Source organism: Jaculus jaculus, chromosome 15 (genome assembly GCF_020740685.1).
Source record: "Jaculus jaculus isolate mJacJac1 chromosome 15, mJacJac1.mat.Y.cur, whole genome shotgun sequence".
NCBI lineage: Eukaryota > Metazoa > Chordata > Mammalia > Rodentia > Dipodidae > Jaculus > Jaculus jaculus.
This window is the reverse complement of record NC_059116.1, coordinates 21365360-21382037: the sequence shown is the minus strand read 5'-3', so window position 1 is coordinate 21382037 and position 16678 is coordinate 21365360. Positions and strand designations below refer to the sequence as shown.

The 16678-nt window shown below is 42.8% G+C and overlaps 2 protein-coding genes across 2 annotated transcripts in view; one reads left to right on the top strand and one right to left on the bottom strand.

Annotated features, from left to right (window-relative positions):
* The window catches only part of Thoc1 (THO complex 1), a 45794-nt gene extending 29341 nt beyond the window's left edge, over nucleotides 1–16453 (bottom strand). Inside the window, exons 1-8 of the mRNA XM_045134710.1 lie at nucleotides 15828–16453; nucleotides 13742–13815; nucleotides 13588–13648; nucleotides 11878–11944; nucleotides 9344–9462; nucleotides 8725–8773; nucleotides 7715–7810; nucleotides 3816–3898 (exon numbers count right to left, since the gene is read on the bottom strand). Coding sequence (XP_044990645.1) covers nucleotides 3816–3898; nucleotides 7715–7810; nucleotides 8725–8773; nucleotides 9344–9462; nucleotides 11878–11944; nucleotides 13588–13648; nucleotides 13742–13815; nucleotides 15828–15881 — 603 coding nt within the window. The 5' untranslated portion in view covers nucleotides 15882–16453. The remainder of the gene's footprint in view (nucleotides 1–3815; nucleotides 3899–7714; nucleotides 7811–8724; nucleotides 8774–9343; nucleotides 9463–11877; nucleotides 11945–13587; nucleotides 13649–13741; nucleotides 13816–15827) is intronic.
* LOC123455077 (histone H4-like) lies at nucleotides 6881–7228 on the top strand. Its single transcript, XM_045134871.1, has one exon. It carries the CDS (start codon nucleotides 6881–6883, stop codon nucleotides 7226–7228), a length of 348 nt encoding a protein of 115 aa, XP_044990806.1.
* Nucleotides 16454–16678: the final 225 nt, after the last annotated feature.

Below are 16678 nucleotides of genomic sequence, written 5' to 3'. Positions count from 1 at the left end.
ATATAGAAAAATTTAAACCAGTTATTTCTCAAAAAAGCTAAAAGATTCTGTCTGGGAACAAAGGGACAGTGTTCCCCCCCCCCATATATATATATACCAATACAGAAAATTCAATATAAAATGGTCAACTAGCATAAAGAAGCTCACAGAGGAAAAATAAAACTCTAATCAACCCATAGTAAGTCCCCCAAGTTCAATATAATCAAGAAAATGTAAATTTGAACAAAACCCCCTTAATTTTGAAGTATTTTTCAACTAAGCAAAGATTTAAAAAAATCAAAATATGTAATTCGTAGCATTGGCGTGAGGTTGCGAAGTTCTAGAAACGTGGACAAGCCAGTGCCCTCACCTGTCATGAAGAACAATGTAAGTGGGTATAACTTTTCTGAGAAGTAACTTGCCCACAGCTGTCACAATTTGGGGTACACATAACCTTTAACCTCGCCATCTTACTTGCCCAAAGGAGACACCTGCGTAACTTAGCAATAATGTATACAGAACTACTCACTGCAATATTGTCAACAATTTTTCCCATTAGAAATTACTTAAATGTATACTGACATGGGATCGTAATATAACCGTTCAAAGACATCATAAATCATCAAAAATCAAGACAGATCTAAATGTACTGGTTTGGGCTGGCTTAGTGGTTAAGGCATTTGCCTGCAAAGCCAAAGGACCCAGGTTCAATTCCCCAGGACCCACATTAGTCAGATGCACAAGGGGGCGCACGCATCTAGAATTCGTTTGCAGTGGCTGGAAGCCCTGGCATGCCTATTCTCTCTCTCCCTCCCTCTTTCTGTCAAATAAATAAATGAAAATAAAATATTTTTTTTAAAAGCTAAAAATTAAATGTTCTGGTTCAGAAATATAAAGTTAAAAAAATTTAATGTATCTATTGTATCATCTCATTTGGAAAAAAATAAGTTAGTTCAAATACTTAAAGCATCCTATAAGGGTAGATAGATAATACTAGCAGTGGTTATAGAGATAATATAGAATTATAGAAATATGTGAAAAATTCAAGCAATGTTTAAAATAGAAAATACAACTCCTCTATAATCTACCTTGTGATTACTGCTACCCAAATACTTATTTCAGGACTGGGGAGGTGACGCGGTCAATCAGGTGCTTGCCGTGCAAGCATGAAGAGCTGACTGAAGAGCCACAGCAGCCATGTAAAAGCTGGCTGACGCACAGCATGCCTGCAGCGTCAGAGCTGGGTTGACGGACACAGAATCCCCAAGGCTTGCTGGCTAGCTGCTCGAGCTGAACTGGTGAGCTTTGGGTGCAGTTACCTTGTGTGGCAGTTTGATTCAGGTGTCCCCCATAAACTTAGTTGTTCTGAATGCTAAGGTCACAGCTGATGGGAGATTTGGGAATTAATGCCTTCTGGAGGCAGTGTATTGTTGGGGGCGGGCTTATGGGTGTTATAGCCAGTGTCCCCATGCCTGTGTTTGACACACTCTCCTGCTGTTATTGTCCACCTTATGTGGGTCAGGGGGCGATATCCATCCTCTGCTCATGTCATCGTTTTCCCCTGCTATTGTGGAGCTTCCCCTGGAGCCTGTAAGCCAAAATAAATCTCTTTTTCACATAAGCTGCTCTTGGTTGGGTGATTTCTACTAGCAATACAAACCTGACTGCAACACTGGTACCAAGGAGTGGGATTGCTGCTAGATACCTGACTATGTGCTTTGGCCTTTTGGAGCTGATTTTCAACAGGAATGTGAAAGGATTTGAAACCTTAGCCTAAGAGATGCCTTGCATTGCTGTAAGTACAGCTTGATGGACAATTCTGGTCAGATTTGAAAGACCTGAATGCAGTAAGAACTATGGACTGTGAGGTTTGGCTTATGAGGGTGAGAAAGAGCTTTGCTTGGATTGGGCTAGCAGTTTGTGTGGGAAACTTGCTGTTATGCCCATGTCCTGAGAAGTTGTGCAGGTTGCTCTGCGTAGAAATGAACTGGTGTGAGCACAGGGATATGGCACAGAAAAAAAAAAAAAAAAAACTTTGGGTGAACTGAAGCCTCTTCAGCTGCAATTGAGAGATTACAACCTTTGAGATTGGGCCAGCTGAGCTGCACTGGGGCAACAGGAAGAATGTAGACTCTTTTGAATGGGCCTGAGTGCTCAAGGAGTGTCCTATTCTTCCTCCCTGGATTAACAAACTTGGCACCCTACCTGGTACTGTGGAATATAAGAAATGCAGGCAAGCCGGGTGTGGTGGCGCACACCTTTAATCCCAGCACTCGGGAGGCAGAGGTAGGAGGACTGCCATGAGTTCGAGGCCACCCTGAGACTCCATAGTGAATTCCAGGTCAGTCTGGGCTAGAGTGAGACCCTACCTTAGAAAAAAAAAAAAAAAAAAAGAAATGCAGGCAAGAGAGGGTCATTGAGTTTGTAACAGTCTTGTGTTTTGGAAATGGCCATGGGCAATGTGAAGCAGGTTTGCTGGATGCCTGCATGGAGACCCCATGGGGCCATGAGGATGAACCGTGGCTTGCAGTGGAGATGCCAGGACCACGAGATGGCTGCCAAGGAGAGCTGCTGGCCCCGATGAAGTTTTCCAGGACTGTGAGTAGCCTAGCTGGAGGGGTGGAATTGGAATGCCAGAGACTTGTTGCTGGTTAGGATTATCAGTCTTAGAGACTTGTCACTGGCTAGAGTTTTGGACTTGGAGCTACAGAATTTGGTGTTTGCCCTGTTTTAAATCTTGTATTGGTTGAATACTTTTTGCTATGCCCAATGCCATCTTTTGCAGTGTGAATGTTTATTCTGTGCCATTATTATTATTATTATTATTATTATGGTGGTATTATGGCTCAGTCAAAAGATCTTGGATTATGGGGATGTTTGAACATCATTGGAACTGATAAAAACTATAGGGACTTTTAAAGTTGGACTGAATAAATTGTATTGTACATCATGTATGGTTATCAGTTAATGGGGGCCAGAGGCAGAATGTGGTGGTTTGAGTCAGGTGTCCCCCATAAACTTAGGTGTTCTGAATGCTAAATTCCCAGCTGATGGAGATTTTGGAATTAACACCTCCTGGAGGGAGTGATCTGTTGGGGGCGGGCTTATGGGTGTTATAGCCAGTTTCCCCATGCCAGTGTTTGGCACAGTCTGTTGCTATTGTCCACTTTATGTTGGCCAGGGGGTGATATCCACCCTGTGCTCATGCCATCATTTTCCCTGCCGTCATGGAGCTTCCCCCTTGGGCCTGTAAGTCAAAATAAACCTATCCCCCCCACCCCAGACTGCTCTTAGTTGGTGATTTTGACCAGCAAAGTGAACCTGACTGTAACACCCAGTCTCAAACTTTTTTTTTTTTTTTTTTTTGAGGCAGTATCTCATTCTACCTCTGACCTGGAACTCACTCTATAGTGTCAAGTTAGCCCTGAATTCATGGCAAGCAATCCTTCTATCTTAGCTTTCCAAGTGTTGAGACTAAAGATATGCACCACCATGCCCAGCCTTCTGTCTCAAAAAATAAGGTGCAGAATGACTTAGGAGGACAATCAGCATTAACTTCTGGCCTCCACATGCATGCCCACACATGCAATCATACTCAAACACACACAAAAATACTAAGTATAGCTACTCTAATAATCAAATCTAATAAAACTACAGCTATTCAATAATTGACTATAATCTACCTTTCTATTTTAAGTAGTTCAAATATTTTATACAAAACAAGTATAACTGCTATAAATTAAAAAAAAGTTAAAAGTCTTTAAATTTTTGATGACCCCAGAACACATTTATATTACTTATCAACAAAACCATCTAAGGTTTTCTAACAGCCTTACCTTCTGACCGAGGGTGCTTTCCTGCTCATTGGTATTGAAAACAGTAACATTTTCCAGGTTAAACTGACTCTGCAAGTTAAGACCTATTGGAAACAAGGAAAAGATCTTCAATGTAAATCCACTGATACTTACAGTTCATTTTCCAAATCTTCAGAAATAGATTGTATTTCTTTTAAAAAAAATCTACTATATTTGTAATTTAAATATTGCATTAAAAATACAACTCACTGGGGGCTGCAGAGATAGCTTACCAGTTAAGGTGTCTGCCTGCAAAGTGTAAGGAGCTGAGTTCAATTTCCCAATACACACGTAAGCCAGATGTACAAAGTGGCAGATGTGTCTGGAGTGCATTTGCAGTGGCTAGAGGCCCTGGCATGCTCATTCTCTGGCTTTCTATCTGCCTCTCTTTCTCTCAAATAAATAAATAAATAAAATATTTACAAAACAGTACAACTCACTGGGCTGGAGAGATGGTTTAATGGTTAAGATGCTTGCCTGCAAAGCCAAAGGACCCAGGCTCACTTCTGCAGGACCCATGTAAGCCAGATGCACAAGGTGATGTATGTGTCTGGAGTTCATTTGCAGTGGCTAGAGGCCTTGGCACACCCATTCATTCTCTCTCTCTCAAATCATTAAAAAAAAAAATATATATATATATATATGTATATATATATATATATATCATTAAAATACATATAGTTTAATATTCCCTCTAAAAATACATTGTTCTTTAGTAGAAAGAACAAAAGTTTGTCTTGACAATTTCAGAATTCAGTACACTGAAAGACATCTAAAATGTTTCCTCTGATCTCAACATGCTTGCTCCCACATATGCACACTTACGCCCACACATAAAACATACATGCCACACATGAATGTACATGAAAAAAAAAATCAGAAGGGAATAAGAAACTAAAAAGTGATGCAGAAGACCTTAAAAGACTTTTTGGAGAACAGAAGGGGAAAAGATACTGGGGGGAGGAAATTGGGGGGCGGGGTTGGGGATAGGTAAGAGATGGGAACCAACAGAAACCAAGTGCATATGAAGGTGCCAGAATGAGTGACACCTAAATCTCTAAAGGCCAACTAAAAATCTGTGTCTCAACAGATAATGTGTAAATAATGAAAATAAAAAGACCTTTGGGAAATGAGAAACACAGTAACTGATATTAAAAAGCACTTATGAGATTATTCACAGCTAAAAAAAATAGGAAGTAATAGCCTAGAAAACATTTATGACCTTTCTCATGATGTGGTGGAGAAAGACAATGAACACACACACACACGCACACACACACGGAGATACACATTACAAAGAGTAGGAGACAGGATGCAGTGAGAAGGTTTAATCAATATTTAATTAGAGATTCAAAGAGAAAAAAAGAAATATTTAAGGTGGGCATGGTGGCACAAGCCTTTAATCCCAGCAATTGGAAGGCAAATAGGAGGATGGCCATGACTTCAAGGCCACCCTCCAGATACACAGTGAATTCCAGGTCAGCCTGGGCTAGAGGGAAACCCTATCTCGAAAAACAAAAACAAAAAGAAATATTTATAATCGAAGAGATAATGGCTAATTTTTTTTTTTTTTTTTGAGGTAGGGTCTCACTGTAGCTCAGGCTGACCTGGAATTATCTATGTCGTCTCAGGGTGGCCTCGAACTTAGTGATCCTCCTACCTCTGCTCGAGTGCTGGATTAAATGCATGTGCCACCACACCTGGCATGGCTAAAATTTTTGTGGACTGGAAAAAACCTATTATTCCCTAAATTTAAGATGCTCACAAATTCCAAGTGGGATAAAAGAAATACTTACATAGATACATCATAGGAAAATTAAAGAAAACCCAATCAATTTTAGGAGTAGACAAAAATTGTGTTATTTTCAAAAATATCAAGATATTTGATTTAGCCAGACATGGTGGTGCACACCTTTAATCCCAGCACTCGGTAGGCAGAGGTAGGAGGATTGCTGTGAGTTTGAGGCCACCCTGAGAGTACATAGTGAATCCCAGGTCAGCCTGAGTTACAGTGAGACCCTACCTCAAAAAAACAAACAAAAAATTTGATTTTCCATAGAATGGGAGAACAGAAGATAAATAAAGATTATTTCTGGGCTGGAGATATGGCTTAGCAGTTAAGGCGCTTGCCTAAGAAGCCAAAGGACCCACGTAAGCCAGATGCACAAGGGGGCGCAAACGTCTTCATTTGCAGCAGCTATGGGCCCTAGTGTGCCCATTCTCTCTGTCTTCTCTCTCTTTCTCTGCTTGCAAATAAATAAATAAAAAATAAAAAAGATTACTTCTAATGAGATGAAATTTCATATTTAAGTAGGAAATAAAAAACCACTTAGATCTAGTTATCACTACAAGACAGCATATAAATTCATTGTTATCATATGTTGCAGGTCTTCCCATACGCAAGCACTGCCATTTTAATTCAATCCTCACAACATATGAAGTGTGTGCTATACTGGCCCTATATTAAGGTAGGCAAAACAAAAACAAAGAGGCACTAAGATCTGGCATATGGGAACAGAGTATGACCGGAAGACTCTGCAGAACTAGCAGCGCTCCATATCTGGAGCCATGCTATGGCTAGACAAGTGTCTGCATCACAGTCATTAATCTCTACATTTGCTTTCCATACTTTTCGATAGGCGTTACATTTCACAATAAAAAGTTATAAAATATATGAAGGAAAGTAAGTATGACTAACAACAGTAGTTGAAAGAGAAAACAAACAAAAATAGAATTGCAATATAAAATGAAACTTAGATAAGGTAGTTCATATCTATCCCACTTGCATGTGTGATTCAGTGACATATTATAGTCAATACACTTAGAACTTAAGGAGTCGGGCTGGAGAGATGGCTTAGCGGTTAAGTGCTTGCCTGTGAAGCCTAAGGACCAGATGCACAAGGGGGCACACGCGTCTGGAGTTCGTTTTCAGTGGCTGGAGCCCTGGCGCGCCCATTCTCTCTCTCTCTCCCTCTATCTGTCTTTCTCTGTGTGTCTGTCGCTCTCAAATAAATAAAAATTAGGTTGTTGAAAAGCTTGTTCCAGCCATGTCTGGTCGTGGCAAGGGCGGCGCCAAGCAGCACCGCAAGGTCCTGCGCGACAACATCCAGGGCATCACCAAGCCTGCCATCCGGCGCCTGGCCCGCGGCGTCAAGCGCATCTCCGGCCTCATCTACGAGGAGACCCGCGGGGTGCTCAAGGTCTTCCCGGAGAACGTGATACGGGAAGCCGTCACGTACACGGAGCACGCCAAGCGCAAGACGGTCACGGCCATGGACGTGGTGTACACGCTCAAGCGCCAGGGCCGCACGCTCTACGGCTTGGCGGCTGAGGACACCGCGCCCTCCCGCCATCAGCAACAAAGGCCCTTTTCAGGGCCACCACCTTTTCACTAAAATGCAAGCTTTAGCACTCCTCAAAAAAAAATAAAAATAAAATAAAAATTAAAATAAATAAAAATTTAACAAAATAAATAAATAAAAATTAAAAAAAAAAAGAACTTAAGGAGTCAAGGGCTTTGTTTCAGGATATAACTAGGGCTGAAATAACAAATTTAAGAAAATAAAGTGACAACTTTCTCTATACTTCCAACTTAAAAAAAAAACCACATTTTATTTATTTGCAAGGAAAGATATAGGAGACCGAATGAGCATACTAGGGCCTCCAGCCTCTGCAAACTCCAGATGCATGTGCCACTGTGCATCTGGCTTTACATGAGTACTAGGGAATTGAACCTGGGTCCTTAGGGTCTGAAGGCAAGCACCTTAACCACTAAACCATCTCTCCAGCCCCACTTTCATCTTTTTACATTTTTCTTATCCTAATAGATTTTAATTCATTAAAAACTAAGAAAAACTTTCTTGCAAAATATAAAAGCTTACCTGATTTCTCAGATAGAGGAAAAAGCCTGGCCAAAAACAGCTGGATCCGTCCACAGAAGACTGTATTCTGGGACTTAGATAATCTTCGTAGGAGATCTAACCATGTACAGAAATGAACATCATTCTATGTTTATTTCAACCATCTAAGTTTTCTATCCAGTTTGTCCAAAGTGTTTTCCTAAGGCAATGTTCTCAAAATGGGAGTAGAAATTGTTGTCATGAAAAAAATAAAATACTATAGATCAGAAACAAAACAAGTTTAGCAACGAACAAGATAAATTTTACTAATTTTCATTTGTACCTAGAACAACAGTTTGACTTAAAGGGAATCATTAGTTTTAGTAAATTAGACTATAAATTAAAAATGAAGCTACTTGATCTAGGTGTGATGGCCCACACCCTTAATCTCAGTACTTGGGAGGCAGAGGTAGGATAGACATGAGTTCAAGGCCACCCTGAGACTACAGAGTGAATTCCAGGTCATCCTGGGCTAGAGCAAGATCCTACCTTGAAAAATTAAAAAAAAAAAAAAAAAAAAAAGAAACTATCTCTTTTAAAATGTTATCTCTGGTATTTAATGAAACCACCAATTTTTCTAGCTGTATGTTTTTTTGTTCATTCACTGGTTTGTTTTTCAAGGCAGGGTCTCACTCTAGCCCAGGTTGATCTGTAATACCAGGTTGGCCTGGAACTCATGGCAGTCCTCCTACTTTTGCCTCCAGAGTGCTGGGATTAAAGGCATGTGCCTTCACACCCAGCTCTAGCTACACATTTTTTTGTTTGTTTTAGCTATACTTTTTTTTTTTTTTTTTTTTTTTTTTGGTATTTTCAAGGTAGGGTCTCACTCTAGCCCAGGCTGACCTGGAATTCACTATGGAGTCTCAGGGTGGCCTCGAACTCATGGCAATCCTACCTCTGCCTCCTGAGTGCTGGGATTAAAGGCATGCGCCACCACACTTGGCCTCTGCTGCATATTTTTTAAAGTAGTAATTTACCATGGAGTTACTTACCATTGCACATACGTAGTAAATAATTTTTCCCAGCGGAATAGAATGTATTCTGAAATAAGACAAAATTATTACTAGTCTTCAGAAGCTGCCACAACCCGCTCAGTCAATCCGAGGCAAATGACTACAGCCCACTGGCATAGCCCTGGCACGCACTGAGAACCCACTGCTGCTGGTGCTTCCTGTCAGTGCCCCGTGAGGTCCAATTTCCAGACATGTAAGACAACACAATACTGAGTAGCCTGTCAACATCTAATTGTTAATTTCTTTTTGCCTTTTGTTTGTTGACACAGGTTCTCTCTATGTAGCCCAGGATGGCCTAGAATTCTGCAGCTCTCCTGCCTGTACCAGAAAAAATGGGTATGCGCCACCATACCTGTATTTTCAACTAATTCTTTACTAACCAAGTTTTGTCAATCAAATTTTTCTCTACATTCAGTTCTGGTTTACCCAAGAAAACACAGTATGTAATTCTTTCTCAGGGACAGATATTTTGGCAACCAGTAATACTAGAAGTATGAGCTCAACGACAACAACAAAAACCCACCAAAATAAAAGCAGTCCTCAGAATTCTGTTATCTCTAGAGAGAACACTAGCAGGAACAGAAACTAAGGCACTTACTGATTTCCAAGTAGCAACATTTTTTTCAACAAAAGTGAATATGGTGTCGCACTGATCCAGAGGCAGACAATCCAACACATCTCCCAGGAGCACAAAGGGTGTAGACGCGGTACAAACACCTTCGAGGGGGCAAAGGGCAATTTCTAAGTTTAAATTGCTACAGGGTAAAACAGCTGACCACAAATAATGCCAAAGGCAAGGTATACCTTGTGGCTCACAGCAAGGCTTTTTGGGACAAGAAACGGAAGCAACCTAAAAGTCCCAACACAGTGATGATGGTTTTTGATACGTATACTAAATGATACAGTAATTTTTTATAACACTTTATCAGGCACACTAAGAGCTTTACATATAAAAATATATTTTTATAGTCCTGTAAGGTAGAACATATTTTCTTCATATAATAGAATGGGAAAGCTGAGACAGATTAAACAACTTGCCCAACATCACACAGCCAGCACATAGTAGAGCTGGGATATGAACCCAGGCAGTCTGGCTTCATAGTCTGTTCTCTTCACCACTACGCTATTCAAAAGAATATAGGTGCAGCCAGTTAAAAATGATAATTATGTGCTGGAGAGATGGCTTACTGGTTAAAGCATTTGCCTGCAAAGCTAAAGGACCTCGGTTCAATTCCCCATGACCCATGTAACCCAGATGCACAAGGAGGCACATGCATCTGAAGTTCATCTGAAGTGGCTGGAGGCCCTGGCATGCCCATATTCTCATTCTCTCTCTCTCTCTCTCTCTCTCTCTCGATCTGTGTGTGTGTGTGTGTGTGTGTGTGTGTGTGTGCGTGCGCGCGCAGGCACAGAAGAGGTCAGTGTTGGGTGTCTTCTTCAATTGCTCTTCACCTTATTTTTTGAGACAGGTTCTCTCACTGAACTTGGAGCTCATTCACTTAGACTAGCTGGCCAGCAAGCTTTATGGAGCATCCTATCTCTACCTCACCAGAACTGGGGCTGCAGGCATCCACTGTTGTGCCTGGCTTTTACCTAGAGGATAGGGATCTGAACTCAGGCCTTTATGCTGTGCAGCAAGCTCCTTCCTGCACCCCGTTTCTAAATACTGCGCTATGGTCATACTCCCATTGTTTTGTCAGAAGCATTTTTTTCTGCCCAAGTTGGTCCCCTCTTTATCACACAGCAAATTTGGACTCCCTCTTTCAAAATATATCAGAAATGTCAGCTCATGTACAAAACCTCCCTGATCCCTCTGGGCAGACCACCTTATTTCTGCTTCTGAGACACTGAGGTAGCACTCCTGTAGAGCTGAGCACATGTCAACAAGCCACTTTCCCAGTGTAGATGCTGAGCAGATGTTAAATAAAATATATTTATGAACACTGTAAGAAACCCTCCCCCCGCAAAGTAAAAGAAATTAATTATTTAAGTCTTATTATTACAGCTCAAGTTCATAAATCTCCATCTTTCTCAATTAAGGTGCTAGGAATAGACTGGACAACTTCATCTTAAGACCATCACCAGTCCTGTAAGAATAACACCATTAATCAATGAACTAAGCACACATTGGCAACCAACAGAAAGCTGGGTATGAGAAGCTGCTTTGCGGAACCCACTTAAGCTGAATGAACGAATGAATGACTGGAGGGTTTAAGAGTTTTAACAGGTAAAATCAGAATTCAGGGAACTTAAGTTTACAAAAGTTTGCTGTGACACTGGGTAATAATTTTTTCCTTGTGTTCCAGGTCTGTAGAAATAGTTATCAGAATAAGACCTGGTATAAATAATGCTTAACAGATTAAAAGGCAGCCTTCACATATACGGTTTGAACTGAGTATTTTAATCAACTGGGTTAACGAATGCTAATGAGCTCTTTTTCATTCCTTTTTCCAGAAAGTACCTGAGCTCTCGGCACGTGAGAGCGGATGAGTGCTTTCTATGTCCCTTGCTGATTCTGTCTCTTACACCTCTCCTGCACCGCCACTCCGCATTGTAAGTCATGTGCTGAGATTTCCTGCCAGCCACCTTTCTTGATCCCAGCACTTCCGAAGCTGCTTGTGAGCAGGGCACACAGACCCCTCTCCACCGGCCCACCCGTCCTGCTGCTCTCATTATCCTCATTCCACACACTCATCTGCTCCGTCACCCACTAGTTACAGATGTGAAACATGTTTTCTCCACCCTTGACTCTCCAGGTCCCAACTTAGTCCCAGGCGCATGGTAGATGCTCAATAAACACTTATGCACCATTGAAACACCTGCACCACAAAGAAAGTGCCAAAGTGTGCCTGCATCACTGAGATGAGAAGTAAGCGTAAACTCATTTGGGACAAATTCTTGGCAAAGGCAGGAGTCAGACAAAACTTACAAAAAATGAGCAAGGGGTTGGGGACTAAGTCAGTAGCAGATACTTCACTGGCACCCATGAGGCAATGCACTGGATGCATAGAACCATGCATACAGAAGGAACAAAACCAGAGAGATGCAGAGGTATGGGGAGAAGTTTTAAGTAAAACATGGCATATCCAAGTTAACTTAAAAACATCAACAAAAAATAAAAAAACAACTTACCTTCAGTCACTCCCCCAATAGCAAGAGAAATAATAGCTAAAACGTTTTCACATGATGAATGGTTGATCTACCAACAAAGGAGAAACAATTTAATTCACAAGCAAGAGTTTGGGACTAATTTAATAGCAAAATAGCATGTTCTCTGACATCAAACTGATTGATTGCCACACAAAGGGACACTGATAGTTCTCATGTATGATAATTTCATAAAAACAAAACATGAACAGAAATATACACGTTTTAGAAGTATGACAGATAATAAATAGTAAGTCAATCAAAATTCAATGGTCTCAGAAAAGTGCTAACATTAGCATGCTCAGGCAGAGAAGTGTAGAGGTCATGACTGAATCAATGGTACAGGACAAAGACAGGGCCTGAACACTAAAATATGTTAATGCTGGGGCCTCAGGAAAGGTCTTCTGGAAGGAGGCAGTGCTTAGTACTATAAAACTGCATCATAACCAGGGATTATTGAGGGTTGATTGTGTTGCTGTATATAGCACTGATCTTACAAATAAAATTACAGCTCAGAAGGAAAACTTTCCCAGTATCTCACAACCACAATGGAAAAGGTAGTATGAAAAAAGTCACCATGATCCAGAGTTGTCTTAGAAACAAGGGGAAACTGTGTTATATGGCAGACTGAGGGAATCAGCACTTTGGGAGCTAGCCTGCGCTTGACCAAGAACTAGTGGCTAAGCATTTCCCTTCCATTCAGGAGGCCCAGCAAAGGCAAACATGCAGATTCCTCATGATCAGATTAAATTTTTCTACTGAGGTTGGACTAGACTTAATTACTTATGCATGTTTACTAGCAAAGAAGATGCCACAGGAAAACAATGGCATGGATTCCTAGCTCTTAAGATAAACATCCTAGGACTAGACCTTTTATGCTAGTTCAGGACATGCTACGTTTATATATAAATGAGAGAATGTACCTTCGACTACCTTGCTCCTTAAGCACATCAATTTTTCTTACTGTCAGAGCCTTGAAGTGCACCTGAGCTATGAAAATCCTTAATTATGGCCCGAGTCCCATGCTATCAACTTAGCTTTCACAAGGTAGTGAGCTCATGTTTCTAAGAAACAAACATGCCATGTTTGGGGCTGGGGAAATGGCACAGTGGATGAAACTCTTGCTATGCAGGGTGAGGACTGGAGTTAGGATCCCAGCACCCACATAAAACCCTAGTGCTTAGGAAACACAGACAGGGGATCCCTGGTGATGGCTGGCTAACTAGACAAGCTGGAATGCTTGCTCTGGACTCCAGGGAGACCCTGCCTCAGTCAACAAGGTGGAGTGCAATTGAGGAAGACACCTGACATCAAACTCTGGCCTCTACATGCACATGTGCCCACACATGTGAAACTTGCATGCACATATAGTCTAGAGGGGCTGGGAAGATGGCTCAGCAGTTAAATGTGCTTGCTTACAAAGCCTGACGTTTTGAGTTCAATTCCCAAGCCATCCAAATGAACTAGACACAAAAAAGTGTGTTTGTTTATAGCAACAAGTGTGGCATGCACATACATACAAACACACATATGTGCAAATAAACAACAAAAACTGTTTGCAATAAAAGCCATGTTTAAATATTCATTTTAAGAATAAAAGCAATTTTCTTTTTTACAAAAAGAAATTTTTCTAATACATGGTTTGTTAATTTGCCAACAAAATTTTAGCAGTAAACAAGGGAAAAAAGTACTTACAATTTCTTCTTCTAGAACACCTCTGAAAGCCTGGTCTAGGGTACACTTTTTTTCATTTTCACTATTAAAAACAAAAGACACCCTCACTTTTTAAATAGTTCACTTGAAGTATAAATTCTCAGGCAGACAGTTTTCAAGGACTGCAAGGACTTACCTGCCAGGTAACTGGCTGAAGGTATTCAACAATGGCTTGATGTTTTTGTTGTTCAAGGCCTCTCTGGTAGATTTCTACAAAAACAAAAATGGCAAGCAATTGGAAAATTTTTGCTCATTGTTTACTGTAAGTACAGTATTCATCAAGTCATGTTAGGCATGGGGCTGCATACCTATAATCCCAGCACACAGGAGACAGACACAGGATGATGAGTTCTAGGTCATCCTGGGTTACTCTGGAGAGTTCCAGGCCAACCTAGGCTACATAATGAGACCTTCTCTAATAAAAAAAAAAACAACAAAAGAAAAATCTACATGACTCAATCACACTCTTTGGTTTTGAAGATTTATGGCTCCAAGATCCTTGATGTTACTCCACTCAATTTACATAGCTGACTTTGCACTACTCTCTAGCATACATCCTGAGTAAACTATTTTCTCATCATTTCCTATCAAGCTCATTTGAGTGTATTCAACATTCATGCTGTTCTTTCAGCCGGCTCATCCGGGTTCTATGCATTCTTTTCTTCCTATCTCAAGACCTACCTATTACAGGTACTTTCTTAGCACAATGTCTGACAAATAGCAAGCAGTGAATAAAGAACCAGTGATTATCTTAAAGAAGTCATAATTTAAAGACGAAAATATTACAGTCATGCATTCTGTGTCAACTGACATAGATTTAAAAAGCTATTTTATAACTTGATAAAGGGTTAAATTAATACTCTAATTGTCCGCTCCTGGCCCTGCCACCAGTAAGCTGAGTAACTCGGGGGATATCCCTTTACTTCCTCTTGTTTCTTACCCTCAACCAGGTAAAGGTGAGGCTTATAGATCCTTATTAACAACAGCAGCACTGACCTCACCTGGGAGCTTGTTGGGAACCCAGCATTTCTGGCCTCCACTCTTAAGTTTAATGAATCAGAATCCTCATTTAACAAGATCTCCAGGTGATAACACAGACTGAAACGCGAGAAGGACGGGACTGAATGATCTCCAATTAAGTGGTGCCTTTCAGTGCTGACAGCGTAACTCAGTGGCAGAATGCGTGCTTAACAAGCGCAAGGGTCTGAGTGATATCCCTAGCATGGGGGGGGGGGGGATTCCTTTCAGGTAAGCAATTATGGTGAAATTAATCACCAAAAAACAAAACAACAGTGCAACCAGGCAACTACCGAGCATAAAGAGTCACTTCTCTCACATCATGTTGATTCTACAACTACATAAACAGGGTTAAGTATCTGAGCAGTTGAAACACGCATGAACTATTGGTACACATCGGAGAGAGCAAACAGCTTGTGCTGTTCAGGTGTGAGTCGCTGTGACGGGCAACACAAGTAAAACCAATGGATCTAAAGTCAGAAAACCTAGCAAAGTAAGTCACTTAACTTTTTATGGGGGGGGGTTCTGTCTCGGTTTCTAGTTCAAGTAGCAGGAATAATAAAATCATCTACTTTGGTGTTACTAAGATAGAAAAACAAGCTGACAATGAAAGGTTCCCCCCCCCCCCGACTGCACAAACTACCCTTTCCCAATTGGCAAGGACAAGGCAACAGCTGGAAACCCTTCCCAAGGTGATCGGTTGGCCCCTCCCGGCTCCTCTGTCCGGGGTCTGCACGAGATCGGGAGGGTTAAAGAGGGAGGGAGAGAGGGGGAGGGGTGAACTGGCTGTCAGGACCATCAGCTGGCTGCTTGGGAGGCGGAGCGGGAACGCGGGGTTCCGAGCCGAAAACCTACTCGCGCCCGCGCCCTCCAGCTGCTCCCCTTCCGGAGACACCTGCCCACCAGAGCGCGCAGAGAGAGAGAGAGAGAGAGGAGCTGGACCCGGAGCAGAGCTGGTCAGCGGGTGACCTCTGCACGGCGGGCCCAGGCGCGGCCCAGAACCCCGAGCAGCCGGGCCCGGTCGGCTGGTGGGCGGAGGCGGTAGGCAGTGCGTCTTTCCGCGCCTGCGGCGTAAATCCTCCAGCCTCGCTTTACCCTGGCGCGGAGGGTAGGGGGGAAGGGTCCAGCGGGTCCGTTTCAGGGAGAAAGAGGGCAAGAAAGAGTAGCCTGGATCCCACCCGCGTCCTCCCAAGCCGCCGACTCACCGTAAACCGCGTCCGCGCCTCGGGTAAACTGAAAAGCGGCGGCGTCGGAGACATCTTCTCAGCTGCGCGTGCCCACAACCACCGCGCTGCGGCGCCGGGCGATGACGTCAGGCCCGCGGAGCAACGAGACGGCGGCCTCCGGGCGCGCCTAGAGCGGCCTGCGAACTAAAGGTTCCGCTGAGGGGGGGAAGGGGGCGTGGCCTCGGAAGTCTGACGCAGCCGCAGTAGGCTGGGCGCGCGCGACTCGGGGGAGGCTTCCGGGTGGACTTCGTCCGTGTACTCGGCGGGTGGCGGTGGTTTTGTCGTCCTGGCCTTGGGGAGCGCGGATGAGTGACAGCCGGGTTGCGGGTCTCCCCGGGCGGCGCCGGGGTCGCGGAGTCTGCGAGGAAGCGGTGGCGGGGACGTTTTTTTTTCCCCTTTTTTTTTTTTTTGAGATTCTTAAGTGGCTTTGAATTTGCATCTCCGCCTCTGGGCCTCACGAGAGCGAGCATTGTTTTCTCTCTGAGATGTCAGCCGCCCCCAAGCTTCGCGGGGTGCGGTGGCCGGAAGTGTGTCCCCCCCCCCATTATGGCCTTTACCTGGGGTCGCGTTTCCTAATCTGTAAGAGGAGGATCCGCTGAAGATCTGGCCGAGGAAATGAGTGGCGCTGCTTCCAGGGTGTAGAGACTCATTGCAAAAATCTTGTTTCCGTTTCCTTCCCTGCGGAGACTTGGCCAATGAGAAGTTGAGTGACTGTAATTTTTTTTTTTTATATTGTATTTGAGAGAGAGAGAAAACACATGGGCACGCCAGGGCCTCCAGCCACTGCAAACGTCCAGACGCTTGTGTCCCCTTGTGCAGTTGGCTTACAT

Bases quoted from the DNA above. Each gene is read 5' to 3' on its own strand.
- LOC123455077 (XM_045134871.1), top strand. From the start codon at position 6,881: ATGTCTGGTCGTGGCAAGGGCGGCGCCAAGCAGCACCGCAAGGTCCTG.